General features: G+C 54.9%; 7 protein-coding genes and 1 non-coding gene across 8 annotated transcripts; 4 read left to right on the forward strand and 4 right to left on the reverse strand.

The window, feature by feature from the left end:
- Window positions 1-373: 373 nt before the first annotated feature.
- On the reverse strand, window positions 374-1,726 carry PHSY_003548 (hypothetical protein; the record flags this gene model as incomplete). The annotated part of the gene is made up of 1 exon (XM_012334167.1): window positions 374-1,726. The coding sequence occupies one exon, from the start codon at window positions 1,724-1,726 to the stop codon at window positions 374-376; it is 1,353 nt and encodes a 450-aa protein (XP_012189557.1).
- A 280-nt stretch (window positions 1,727-2,006) lies between these two features.
- Window positions 2,007-3,287, forward strand: PHSY_003549 (likely tRNA guanine methyltransferase; the record flags this gene model as incomplete). Its single annotated transcript, XM_012334168.1, has 1 exon — window positions 2,007-3,287. One exon carries the CDS (start codon window positions 2,007-2,009, stop codon window positions 3,285-3,287), a length of 1,281 nt encoding a protein of 426 aa, XP_012189558.1.
- A 304-nt stretch (window positions 3,288-3,591) lies between these two features.
- PHSY_003550 (alpha DNA polymerase) lies at window positions 3,592-4,257 on the reverse strand (the record flags this gene model as incomplete). The annotated part of the gene is made up of 1 exon (XM_012334169.1): window positions 3,592-4,257. The coding sequence occupies one exon, from the start codon at window positions 4,255-4,257 to the stop codon at window positions 3,592-3,594; it is 666 nt and encodes a 221-aa protein (XP_012189559.1).
- Window positions 4,258-4,661: 404 nt separating this feature from the next.
- Window positions 4,662-5,250, reverse strand: PHSY_003551 (hypothetical protein; the record flags this gene model as incomplete). Its single annotated transcript, XM_012334170.1, has 2 exons — window positions 4,662-4,730; window positions 4,960-5,250. 2 exons carry the CDS (start codon window positions 5,248-5,250, stop codon window positions 4,662-4,664), a joined length of 360 nt encoding a protein of 119 aa, XP_012189560.1.
- A 226-nt stretch (window positions 5,251-5,476) lies between these two features.
- PHSY_003552 (hypothetical protein) lies at window positions 5,477-7,589 on the forward strand (the record flags this gene model as incomplete). Its single annotated transcript, XM_012334171.1, has 2 exons — window positions 5,477-5,582; window positions 7,129-7,589. 2 exons carry the CDS (start codon window positions 5,477-5,479, stop codon window positions 7,587-7,589), a joined length of 567 nt encoding a protein of 188 aa, XP_012189561.1.
- Window positions 7,590-7,840: 251 nt separating this feature from the next.
- On the forward strand, window positions 7,841-9,334 carry PHSY_003553 (cyclin binding protein; the record flags this gene model as incomplete). The annotated part of the gene is made up of 1 exon (XM_012334172.1): window positions 7,841-9,334. The coding sequence occupies one exon, from the start codon at window positions 7,841-7,843 to the stop codon at window positions 9,332-9,334; it is 1,494 nt and encodes a 497-aa protein (XP_012189562.1).
- A 667-nt stretch (window positions 9,335-10,001) lies between these two features.
- Window positions 10,002-10,111, reverse strand: PHSY_007615. Its single transcript has one exon. It is a non-coding gene; the product is annotated as a tRNA-Gln (tRNA).
- Window positions 10,112-11,395: 1,284 nt separating this feature from the next.
- Window positions 11,396-12,561, forward strand: PHSY_003554 (hypothetical protein; the record flags this gene model as incomplete). Its single annotated transcript, XM_012334173.1, has 3 exons — window positions 11,396-11,446; window positions 12,061-12,288; window positions 12,412-12,561. The coding sequence occupies 3 exons, from the start codon at window positions 11,396-11,398 to the stop codon at window positions 12,559-12,561; spliced, it is 429 nt and encodes a 142-aa protein (XP_012189563.1).
- Window positions 12,562-13,337: the final 776 nt, after the last annotated feature.

Genomic DNA, 13,337 nt, shown 5'->3' on the forward strand with positions numbered 1-13,337 from the left:
GCGACGCGCGTGCATGGCGAATGTACTACTTATTGAACACATTCGGCTCAGGAGGTTGCATAGGGTATGAGACTTTGAGCGCCATGTTGGAGTTGAAGCTTGAACCCTTTGTCGATCGCTGTCAAAGGACTTGATCGGCATGCAGCTGACATGTCTCGACATTCTTCGGAAATGCGGCTCGCGGGGGAAAACAAAGTAAGAATCAAAATAGAATGAAATAAAATATTAATAAAATGACAGCGACATCGAGTTGGCTCGGCCGGCACGGCGTTGCCTTCTCACTGTGCACCGCCAAGTCACTCTGGCGGATCTAGACCCACATGTTCAAGCTTGTATGATGATGCGTCGAAGCAAATGTTGCATTTGTTGACTACTAATACTTGACGCGAGCAGAATACATGACCACATCTCTCCAAACGTTTGTCGCCTTTCCATCTGGACCCGTCAGCTTCTTGTCTTTATTCCAGCGTCGCTTCTGATCGTTGCTCAACTCCCAATCGAGCACCTTTGTCTTGCTTGCTCGAGTGAACTTGAGCAGCAGACCGTCCTTCTTCTTATCGTTGAGAGCAAGGTCGTTGATGAACGGCAAAAGGTCGGCTGCGAGCCAGGAAGGTCTGGTGAGGAAGAGATCCTGAAATCTTGCTGCTGGATCGGCGGGCAGCTCGTGGTACGAAAAGAATTGGATCTTGATCGATGCTGGATTCGGGTAGAGTGAGACGCTGGGTGACGGTGATGGGTTGAGAATGTAGTAGCCGGAGAGGAGGTCGAGTTGGGCGAGATTGCGAAAGTCGGGGGAGAGGCATGATTCGTGCCATGTACGAACAAAGTCGCTCAGCGGGATGCTGATACGGGCGGTGGACTTGAGCGCCTGCACGCCGAGGAAATGCACGATCGCCTTGGTGTCGAGCGTAGCTTTATCCGAATCGGTGCTGCTGGGAGTGCCGAAGAATTGCGTCAACAAAGCGGTGACTACTTGCTTCCGCAGACCGTGGACAGAGTGGAGTGCATCGACCGTCTCTCGCAGTGGGACGTTGTCTGGGATGAGGGCGTGCAGGTCGAGGTGTGAGATGAGCACTTGCAATGTCGATACGATCCACGCGGGCGAGATGTGTCGCATGTATCCGTCCATCTCAATGATATGGTGATGGATCAATCCATTTTCGAGCTCGACAGGACTTGCCTGGACGATGCTCTTGAGCTGCTTGAGCGTGTACTTTCTCACGGGTCTCGCTGCGCCTGCTGACCTTCGCTGTTCCTCGTCCTCGCCTTCGTACTGCGACGCTTTGAGCAGACCTGTGAGTCGATCGAGTCGAGGTACCACGGGCGCAAGCTCCAAGGTGTCGGTGATGTTGCTGCAAAGATAGAGGGCTGGTTTGGCGGATGCCTCGTCGCCATCTTTGCCGGGTGCAGGAGGAGGAGCGGCATCGATGCTGCACAGCAACAGCGAATTGGACTGCGACACGGCTCGCAGCGCGAGCGTCTGAGTGTCTGTTACGAGCACAGCTTGATCATCGTACCTGCCCTTGATCGTTAGCCTTGTTGGTACGAGCTTGCGCTTCTTTGCTGCATGTTCCGAGGCAGTCTCCTTTACGTCTTTCTTGATGGCGGTCGGGTCGAAGAGATGGAGCAGCTCGTTGGGAATCTCGAGCAGATGATACTGTGGCAGCGGCAGAGCCACAGAGCGAAGCTCTATTGACTGTGATGACGAATAGGCTGTCGCAGACATGTCGTTAAGGGCTGGTGGCAATGCATCGAGAAGGAGGAGGGAGCGATTGACAAAGACCAACACTTTTCGTGCACTCTAAAGCGCGACATTCACGCGTCGCGTCAAGATACAGCGATTCCAACTGCGAAATTTCGGGACGTCTTGCTGGGTGGAGGTTGAGCCATAATCGGAACTCGGCGACTTTCTTCGACATCGGCTTAACTTTTTCTTCTCGAAGCCACAGCATCGCATCCCCTTTTGCTTCTGAGAAGGAGACTCTCTCTCGATCTCCTCAGCCGACATGGAAGGAGAAGCGCAAGCATCGACGTCAGATACGCGCCATGCCGGACCATCCATCCAAGTGCCGCCGGGCATGTCAAAGAATGCAGCCAAGAAGCTGGCACGCAAGCAGAAGCAGGAAGCAACCAAGCACGAGCGCCGTGCACTCGAACGACAGAAGAAGAAACAAAACAAACGAGCACGCTTTCTCGCTGCTCAGCAAGGATCGCATACAGGTAGCGACGATGATGCTCTACAGACTTGTCAGAGCAAAAGGCACAAATCTGCCGCTGCTGCAGGCGAGGGTGACGCCAATCACAAAGAGTTCTTCGATGCTCGGCTCGTCATTGACTGCGGATTCGACGAGCTGATGGCAGAGAACGAGTCGTCGAGCATGACGCAACAGCTCATGTACTTGTATTCCGCCAACAGGAATGCAAAATCTCCCTTCGGCGAGCTCATTCTGACGGGGCAGGATTCACCAGCCGATTGTCTAAAGGATGTCGACCCGGAGCACCTCTCCCTTGTTCCAAAGCTAGCCGCACCTGCAGACTCAGAAGATCCGCCGTCAGCAACGACGCCCTCCGACACAAAAGTTGCCAATGTCGAAAACAACAGGATCGGCCAGGCCATGGATGGCAAGCTCAGAGGTGTTTGGAGGAGGTGGAAGCGTGTCACGATCTACAAACACGGCGGAATTGAATCTCTTCTCTCTTCGCCGTCAGAAGACGCGGCAGCTGCTACCGCTTCCTCTGCAGCCATCTCTCAGCCTGTCATAAACGGTCGACACTTTCCTCCAGAAGAGACTCGTCAAGCACTACACCGCATACCCATCTCTGACGCTATCTACCTCACCGCCGACACCGACGACACGCTGACCGCACTAGAACCGGGCAAGACGTACATCATCGGCGGCATCGTCGACAAGAATCGATACAAGGGTCTCTGTCGTGCCAAAGCAGACCGTCTGGGGATCCGAGCGGCAAAGCTTCCGCTGTCACAGGAGATGCTTGAGGCGGTCGAACGCAATGTCAGCTCACAGGGCGATTCCATTCGGGATGATGCGGGTCAGAATGGACAAGACGATAAGGGGTTCGTGGGAAGGAAGGTGTTGACGGTGAATCAGGTGGTTGAGATCCTCACCGCGTGGACAGAGACACGCGATTGGGTCACGGCGCTGGAGAAGGCGCTGCCCAGGAGGAAGCTCAAGCAACGTGGTCCGGCTGCCAAGACGAGAGGCACGCAGACCCCCGTGGAAACAGAGGAGCAAGAGGATGATGATGCTGCCAGAAACAGCGCATGACGTACGACGCAGACATACAGACATGATGAGGGAGAGTGTAGTGCAATTTGATGCCAGTCCAGCCAGTGGAAAATGAGCGAATGGAGTGAGACAGACTGAAAGGGGCCTATGCGTAGGGAAAAAGAACTGTCCAGGGCGGGGAAGCAAAGTGAAAGGCGAAGCAGAGAGGAGCGCCCGAGAATGAAAACGAAACTGGACCCGAGCAATGGGGAGGAGCATCTAGGTGAAAGTGGTCGCCACCTGTAGAGACCGACGATCCCACCTGTTCTCGCTTGCTGTAAAGGACCTGAAAGGCTGGCGACGACTAAGGCTGCAAGGCCAGGACGGCCGTGAAGAGAACAGTGGCGGCACCCAGCAACACTGGGAGCGACTTGGCCTTCTTTGCCGCACCCGAAGTCGAGTTCATCCTCGAGTTGGAACCTGCCGAGCTTGCCGATGACTGAGCTTGTACATCGGGCGCTGCTACTGACTGCGTGGCTACAGCTGCTGCTTGCACCACCGACTGGGTGCTTGCAGTCGCTGCTGTCGATGTGGTGGAGCTGCTCTTGGGCTTGACTACATGTTTGTGGAACGCGGTTGCAAAGGGACGTGCGTGTTTGAAGGTGCTGGTGAATGTGGTGTGGTGCTTCTTTTGACGGTTGACGCAGGTAGCAGGTGCGTTGATGTGATCAAAGTGGCATTCGAGGTGCGCACCAGACTGATCCTGTGCAGAAAAGTAGTTGTGCGATTCCAAGAACTTTTGGTCCTCGACGATCTTGGTGGTGTGACCGTTGATCGAGGCATATTCGTGCGCGCGGACGTTCCAGACGGTGGCAGCAGCTCCATCGGGTGCAATGGTGGTGGCGAGCGGGGTCGGTTTGAAGCGGATCGAGACATCGCCGTCGATCTTGGTCATGGATCGCTCGAGGCTGTTGATCATCTCATCGACGCCGGGCGCAAAGAGGCGGATCGTCGACGTCGATGCAGACATTGTCGTAGAAACTGTCGATGCAGACATTGTCGTCGAGACTGTGGTGGTCGGCATTGTGTATGTGCTGGGAAGGTGGGGATGGGAGCCGAACAAGGGGAAAGGTCACGTCGAGTGGAGAGGGATGATGGTGGTGGTCGGATTGAAGCCGGGATTATCGCGGCGAGGAGACTCGAGGCGATTCATGAGACTGGCGCGTCGGAGTCCAATCGAAGGCGGCAAAGTACTGCTCCGCCGTCCATGCCCTTGCCGGCTCGTTCGATGCACTGTTGCGGCCTCCTTCCTGTAGATTGACTGTCTCACCTGCGCACTTCCTGTCGGATGTGTATCATTCTAGCCTCTGGCTGATCTTCAGGCACGCTTCGCAAGGCGCAAGCGACAACACGGACAGGCGAGGTGGAATTCGGCTATGCTCGACGACGATCACTGCGGATCTGGTAAGCTGGCTGTCGAACGCTGTCGCTTGTGTGAGTTTGCTATTCGACACAGGTGAAGGGCAGCACGATGTTGGATACTCGACATGCACAGAGCATGCGGTCGAGACATTGCGGCAGGAGGCGAGGAAGCAGACGAAAAGGGACGAGGTGTTGGTCTCGGCGACTTTGACAGCAACGCGTCTCGCAGCGTGCTGAGAGGCGCCTCACACCGCCGAGGCGCTGGGAAAATCGTGCATATTTCGCCGAGCCTCGTTTGCCTGTTCCGTACTCTCTTGTACTCTCTTGGATTCTGCAAGACGCGGCATGGTTGCGGCAACTTGGTACAGCAGTGCATTGCCAAGGATGCGTCCGACAACTCTACCGCGTCTTTGCTGTTTATTCCAGTAGTGTAGTGAGATGCATTTGTTGCTGCGGCGACCACGCTGAACGAGGTGCAAAGAATGTTCATGGCAGAATGGCGATCTTCGAGAATCAAATGCACGTCGGTCGGCTGTGCCGTTCGGCGCTTCTTGGCAGCCAAGAAAATGCGAATTGCAGTCTTCGAGTTTCGTGCCTGCATTCGGATCGCCGATCGAGTCGCCCGATGGCCTCGGTCTTGTATCAATTCTGAACCGTATTTTCGAGGTTGAATTTTACTGTTACTCTTTTTGGCAATATTGGACAGCGATGTTCTGATTATTCGACACCAAAAGCTGAGTCGCGAAAAACTACACGCCGCCGTCCCCGCGGAGCAACTCGTCAAGCCGATTCTCATCAAGGTCCACGATCGCGAGCCGAGCCGAGTCATGTCGCTAGAGCGCGCAGAACACAACTCGCTTGCCTGTCAGCTGTTCGCAACTGCTCCGTTGACCAACCCGATCCCTGCCCTGGCCGCCGGCATGAACATACAAGGTAAATCGAAGTAACCCGTCCAAGATCTGCCTACATCCATTCGACCGCAGCAGCGTCTTGACAAGAACGATGTGACGCGGCCAATCTCGCTAAGCCGTCCACCGCTCCTTCACCGGCTCAGCTCCGCCGGACTTATACTTGACTCGTGTACCTGAAGACGACACATTCAACCGTGTCATGGAGTAGGCAAGACACCGGAGCTCACGTTGCCGAGGCATTCGGTATCGTGACTCGAACATCGCGAGAGCCGCACTCCCGCTACCCCGTCAAGACCGTAACGGGCGTAGCTCATTCTTCCCGATGCGATCATTTCCGATGGAAACGTGCAGACACGAGGACTCACACAGGCAAAGAGACACACAACGTCTGATCTTGCGGTGCTCTGAGCTGCCATATGGGCGGCGGCTGTCGCGGTTGAGAGTGGGCAAAGCGGAAAGCTGTACAGTATGGATGCAAGGCCCGGTTAATATTGGAATCCTCGGTCTCACTGCTACGCGGAAGCGCATCTTCCATGGCAGTCCGCTGCATCAGGGTGCATCGCGATACTGTCTTCCGCGTTCGAAACAGCGAGTCATGTAGCGTGACATGCCGGGCTGCTGCCGGGCTGCTGCAATGGCGAGTTCGGCCGCCCCCACGTCCATCGATTTTTCCAACACGAAGTATCCAATCAAACTGTCAAAGATGTTGGTGATTCCGAAGCAGGCACCATATATCCGCAGACGTCGGCGTCTTTTCAGGCGATTGTACCAGCACAGGAGGTGATGACGAGCCTGTCTCGCTGCCTCTTAGCCCAGACCTCGCTAGGGTGAGGGTGACGTCGCGCCCAACGCGGTTCTTAGCGCCGAGACTGCACACAGAATGGTGAACAGAAAAAGAAAATTATAGCCGGTACGCAACACGTGGGCACAAAGCCCGGTTTGAAGACCGAGCCGATCCTGTCTACCGCGTTCCACCAAACCGCTGTGGCCGACCAGTGCCTCGACTCGTTGGGAAGTCAGAGATTCCTTATGGGTGGCTTCCGTCTTGGCTTAAGCACGCTATGGCTATTCAGATGCTGGCAACAGCCTGGAACAAGGGAGAGCGGCCAGGGCAGAAGAAGGGACACGCGTTGCTGCCATCCAAAAATGTCACCGCCAAGAAAGTCAAGTGCAGATTCCGACAAGTCCGACGAGGAAATGGCTCGGCTGTCGATTTTCCCTCTACATCCCCCGCTAGCGAGCTCGACGAGTCATCCCACCATCACCTTTGCACTCCGCTCCCTACGCCATCGTACCGAGCGCATGCGCCTGGGGTATGCGTTTGCAAAACGTTCTTGATCTAGCCGAGCTCCGTCCCTGGCTGCTGACCTGAATCTGGCATGAAACGCCTGGCTAGCTCATGCTGCTACACCACTTGATTTCTTCCTCGTCCGTCTTTCAGCTTCTTCCACTCTCCCCATTTGCTAACGAGACGTGGACCCTGAACAGCAGCCGAGGCATCTATCTCCGCCTCCGTTGGGACTTGTAGGGCTTATTCGTAACAGCCGACTAGATCGGCCCTTTTCCAGGTTCGGTCGGAGCGTTTTGTATGCTCCCTGCCCTCGACTTCATGCAGTGGTGTATGCCCGTGCCGACACGTCACTCACAGAGGCAAGCTGAGCCGCGCTATTCAGCGTCGGAATGTGTCGCTCCGCTCGTGAACCTGAATAGAAGGCGATGGATCGCGACAGAGCACGACGAGTTGGTTGATGATGGTGTTAGTGTTGAAGCAAAATCCTTTCCGAGTCACAGACTGACACGCGTGCGGTACATGACATCTTCCGCGCTACCGCAGCTGTCCACGTCGACACATGGTCGATGCTCGCCACGAGTCAGCCTGCGGAGTTTGCAGGTGTCCAAATTCGCCGCTGCTGTGGCCTCCTTCACCCCTGCAAGCGATTCGTGCCTGTATGACTCTGACTCGCCATCTCACGATCGACATTGCCATGAATGGTTTGAATCCAACGTACCTCTTCTTCCGGGATTATAAAACAACCTGAGTCGTCTGGCTCGACTTTGCCATCCGCTGCCCTGATTCAACTGTCCATATAACACTGCCTCCCCTCATCGTCTGAATTCGGTGCTACTCCATACCTGCCACACATCTTTCCAGACCTACACTCCTTCCTTGCCTGTCATTGCTCCTTCGGGCTGAAGAGAGCGACAAGTAGACCTCACTTCCCTATACCCAGCATCGTCCCAGTGCCCATGCTGCCTACCTCACTCACCACAAAAGATACGATGGAACTGTCAGTCGACGTCCACTCGACCGACGTGTTTCTTTTCCCTTCTAAAAAGCAGCGTCACCAGTCGTCGTCGGAGCACGGAGAGACGTCAATGTCATCCGCCTCATCGACGTCGACGTTGCGGCCGTTCCCATCCACATCATCATCGACTACCTGTATCGCACCGTCCTACGATGGCGAGTCTCCAGCATACAGCGAGGTCGAGGATTTGACCGCCTTCTCCTCGACCAAGCTATCCAACGACGACCAAGCCATCCTCTACGCCTATGTCGACATCAAGTTCCCCTCTTCCACCTCATACTCTTCTTCATCGTCGTTCGGCATCCGCAACCGTCTCAAGAGCTTGACGCTCACGCTCCAGGGTAACGAAAGCGTTTCGTTCCCACGCGGAGGCTTCGAGCAGAGTCGAACGTTCTACAATGAAAAGACGATCGACGAAGCTCTGGAGATCGAGTTCTTCGAGCCCGGAAAGACGTACAGGTTCGAGCGATCCTTCTTTGTCGATCACAACTCGGCACCGTTCCAACGAAGCAGCTGGTGTGTCAACAACCAAAAGTTGATCGCCAAGGCGACGTTCCACGGACTATTGTCCAAATCTCTGACGGCTACCAAGAAGGTGTACTTTGTCGACTGCCAGAACGACGACGGCAACGAGATGATCATTTGGGACAAGGATATCAGGACGCATGCCGACGGTATCGGCCCTTTCAGCTTGCGCAACCGATCCGAGGTGTTCACCGTCGGCGGTTATCTTCGAACCAACTTCGACCTGCTCAGTCCACTCGAAGGTGTAACCATTGTTGGGTTCCGAGCATCGGTCGAGATGCGCACAACGCTAGCATCGCGACGCGAGAGGCCAGGATACACTGAAACCGTACCGCCTAAAAAAGTCTCTTTCCTCACACTCGACCGAAGACAACTTGACGAGCTGTTCGCCACCAAGAAGCTCCAAGGTGGTGGAGAAGGTGTTGCACCCGACGGTGAATGCTACCCTTCGCTCGAAGTCATCTCGCGTCTCCCTGATGACAACAAGATCCGACCCAGTACGGTCGAAGGGAACGATGCAGCCATTCGATTCCGAAACTTCATCCAATACGAGATCGACTTTATCGACGGAGAATTCCGCGACCCCAACTCTGCCGACGACAGTGAAGAACTCATCTACGTCGACGACCAAAAAATGAAGCGATTCCACGTCTCCGTCCCAGTCTTCATCAACTCGTGCGGATGTCGACCGGACTCTCTCAACCTGCCAACGTATGCGTGCGAAGATCCGATGCCTGCCGAATGCATTCGCGAGAAGAGGCAAGAGCTGGAGGCCACGCTGCACGACAAACAGACGGACCCTTCAGCGTTTCCTTGCATTTGCACTTTCACCATCGACTCGCTCTTGGAGGTCGAAAAAAAAACGCAAGCCATCGACGGATGCAGCGACTCGCCGGTGGCGATGGAGGAGGATTATTTGCCTAGGTACAAGTCGCTGGAATGATCTTGCGTGTAGACACCGGACAAAGTCGTTGCTGCTTGTGTAAGAGCTCGACATTGGGGATAAGACAAGTCGGCAGCCATCCACGCACTGTGTCCGTTTGTGTCTTTGCCCGTGTCGATGTGAGAGTTTCAGAGCAGTCATGAGGGAAAACGCTCAGCTGTTTGACATGCATCTCCGGTTGTGAAGACCAACCGACTCTCTCGATGCTTGCTCATTGGTTCCTCGCCTCCGATCCTCGGCCTGTGAGATGCCGGCTGGTGGGCGTGGCACCGACAGCATTGCTTCCGACTCTCTCGCTCACCTAACCGAAAAGTTACCCCTCTCAGGAGGTCTTGGGAGGCGAGACTGCCTCGATGCTGGCCTGAAGGGCTCTCTGCTCTTCGTACCAACTTTTAGGTTCACTTGCCCCCGCAAATCCATGACGAGAGGCGCAGGTATTGGATGAGTCGAGACTATTGCGTGAGACCAGCGAGAGTTCCATGCATTCAAGGCATTGTGGAAGGCGCTCCGTGACGGATGTCCAAAACCATCATCCCAAAAAACTTAAAATCACGATTACTCTGTCATCTCCTGATCGATCATGCTCCAAATTTGGGGAGGGGAAAGCCCTCAGGATTCCGCGTGTCAGGGTAGCCAAAAAAAAGCCAAAAGGGCCAAAAATTTTCGCAGGTCGTACCGGGATTCGAACCCGGGGCAAGAGAAGGTCTGACGAGATTGCGCCTGAAGGCGCAGATGCTATGTCAAAATCTCCTAAGTTGACCACTACTCCATACAACCGGTTTGGCCTACCGTGCAGAAATTGTCAAAATAATAGCTGTAGGGTGTGATTTAATGTGCTTAGTGTGCTTGATCGTCGTGGGACGCCTAACACTGACTTCTCCTATTGAGACGGCGATGGTAGCGTGTTCAAGCCAAGTCTTACCGCCGATTTTGATCGAATCAATGCTTTGCCAAAGTCATCTTGCGAGCGTTACAATCGGAAGGTAGACTCTCGCTGGAACTTCAGCCGCTGTCACCAGGACAGCCACTCCAGACACGGCGAAATTGGACTGCATGGCATCGAGAAAACTTCTGATCTGCGGCCGCGCAGGGGGTCACGCAAGACGGAAATTATCTGGCCACGAGGAAGAACAGGACGGGGGATCTTCGGTAACTAGGTGAGAGAACGACGAAAAACCTCGGCGAACTTTTGGCCCAGAAGACCGGAAACGTGGTCGTTCCTGCATGCATTTTCCCGCTCATTCATCAAAGCGTGAATCCCAGACGTCTGTCCGATCGGTTGCAGGAGCTGGGAAGTAGGGAGTTATGTAGGAAAGTGTGTTCGATTGCGAGAAGACCGTTATCGATGATGGATAGACACGCGATGACAAGTGGTACGAGAAGGTGGGAACGTGGGATAGTTGTGCTGATGACTGCTGCTTCACAAGGGGGATGACACGTAAGTAGATCGTCCGATCGGGTCTTGGATAATTGGCTCTGATTGGCGTCTCGTCCAAACGTCACAGGATGGTTCAAACACACCCTTCTCGACTCGGGGACCCTCGGTAGCAAATATCGATCCAGGCACAGCATTGCAAGTGTGCAAACGTGATGTGGGGTAAGACCAAGCTCGGCATCGACTACACCTCGTCCCAAACCTTGTTTCCCCACTGCCCATGGCTCATTCGCATTCGAGATCCCAGAGTTCCAAGAACGGCCGGTGACGCGGGGAAGGAAATACCCCAAACACCGGTCCGCATTCCACTTTGCTGTCAGCAGAGACCGACAACAATCGAACATGAGGACCGGCATATTCACGCGCCGCGTATGGTTCTTCGGCATATTCAATTGACCGTTGACCGGCAACTCTGTCTTTCCACCCCGACAGTGATTCGCAAGGATCTGGACACACCTAGGATCGGACGGGTCAGGCTTGCATGAAATCTCCAGCTTTCGTACAAAGCACGAGGGAACTTGCTCAGAGATTGCCGAGGCATGCTGACCGGCTTCCAGGTTCCCACTGAATCGGGAAAATGGGCTTAGGAAAGCTTCGTTGAAGAGCCGCGAAGGGCGAGATTGCCAATGTATGCAGCAGACGTTCGATCATCGAAGCACTCCGAGCCAAATACCGAGGTGAGTTGTTCTCGCAGAGTCGATCATGTCAACACGCTCCGAAGGAAACAACGCCTCACCGGTCTATTCGAGCGGTGTCAACGTGCTGTAGCTCTGTAGAAGGACGCGATTCCCACACCATTGGTTCAGATGGTGTGACTGCCGAAGCGGCACTTGAGGTCGTGAGCAAACACGCAATGTCCGGCACAGAAGAGCTAGCCCGAGTATGCCGGGGTCCGGCTCGACCGACGACAATGGAACAAGCCTCATGCGCTTCTTTTCTATGAGTCGGAGAATTACGGAAGCAGACGTCCTGACAGGGCGCGGAGGTTTCTGGGGAAGAAAAGGAAAAGGGTTTTTGGTAGCAAGCACGCGAAACAGAGGCTCAAGTGGGAGACGACTTCTTTGCGTGGGCTTAAGTCGTCAGGCTAAAGATCCGAGCTTTGAGTGACGCATGGTCACACATTCGACGCGACGGCCGAATGCAGACGACACTCGACGGAGCTCGAAAAAATGAGGTTCCAGAGCGCGTATCTGTACCCGCGTGCACAGCTTGTTGCATGCGGAAAGCATCGGTCCGGTCCTCGGGCATCGCCATGTAAACAGCCACATCGGCTTTCTCAAGACGCTATCAGTCGTCTCGGACCAATCAATCGAGGCACATGGAGCGAAATGTGTTCAAGTGGAGCCAAGCCAAGATCGTCGGAGAGGAATGTATGGTATTGCAAGTCGAGGTCTGGACCCCACGAGCTACACAGAGCATGGCAAAGGAAAGGTCCGAGGACCGGATTCGCTCCGTTGCAAGAGCTTCGAGCATGCCACCATGCCCCTCCCTTCACTGGCTTCGTCGTCAGAGTAACGAGGTGAGGATGGATGCTGTCCTGACGCGAAAAGGTGACGCCCCACCATGCATGGTAACAACGCGGGCCAAATTTGGTTGGCGCCATTTGTGGGGCTCCTGAGTGGGTCTGTGTCACTCTTTGCAGCGCCTCGTGTCCAGCCGACGGCAGAGTCTTCAAGCTCGACTCGACTCGGTGTATGGGCATGGGGACACTGCAGAAAAGATAAGCTCGACCCAGTACGGTCGGAGCACGTCAGCCCACCATCGATTGACGTTCCTTGTCACTGCGGGGTAAAGCTCGAGTCATTCCAACTGCTGATGCGAGGTCAGACACGTCGATCTGCGTTAAAGTGCCGGTCAGCCGAGCCGGTCAACCACTATCAGAGCACTCGCCGAACAACGTCGATTGACTCGTCGCTGAACACGGGTGAACTCTGAACAAGCGCGGCTCTCGCTGCGATGCAAGCCGTGGCAGCCGAAATGTGCTAGCGCCAAGTCGCTTGATGCAAGCAAAGCGCATGGCGGGAACCAACAAGGAGCACAATCGACGGACGGTTATCTCAGTAGGCGGCCAAGGTCACAATGTCGACAGGGGTAAGATTCGATCCTAAGTGGGAGAGGCTGCTGCCAGTCGCCTTCGACAGCGGATTCACATGCTGTCGACCAATGCCGTGAATTGAACAACACAGTGTATGTGATTCCGTTGCCGCTGGTGTCGCTTGACGAGGAGCCCCTGCTGGGAATCCAGACAGAAAGCCGGGTGACAGTGCAAGCGAGGGAAGCTACAGTATGGTCGCCACCCTCTAGACGCGGGGTAAACGAGAGTCGCTCGTGTTCTTTGCGAGGAGATTTGCTGTTGAAAGGGAGGCGAAGGTGTGCGTGCAGGGCGAGGCGTGAAAATGGCCCTCCTCGCTTACAACGGTGAAAATGGGAGAGAATTGCGGGGTCGGCGGGCTGGCTTGCCAGCGCTTTCACGCCGACATCGCGAGATAAGACTAGCTCACGATTACGTATCAGTAAATGTACCAAAGTGGTGCCAACATTCGGTTCCCACACTTGTTGTTGGTCCCT

The sequence above is a fragment of the Pseudozyma hubeiensis genome, assembly GCF_000403515.1.
Source record: "Pseudozyma hubeiensis SY62 DNA, scaffold: PHS36, whole genome shotgun sequence".
Lineage (NCBI taxonomy): Eukaryota > Fungi > Basidiomycota > Ustilaginomycetes > Ustilaginales > Ustilaginaceae > Pseudozyma > Pseudozyma hubeiensis.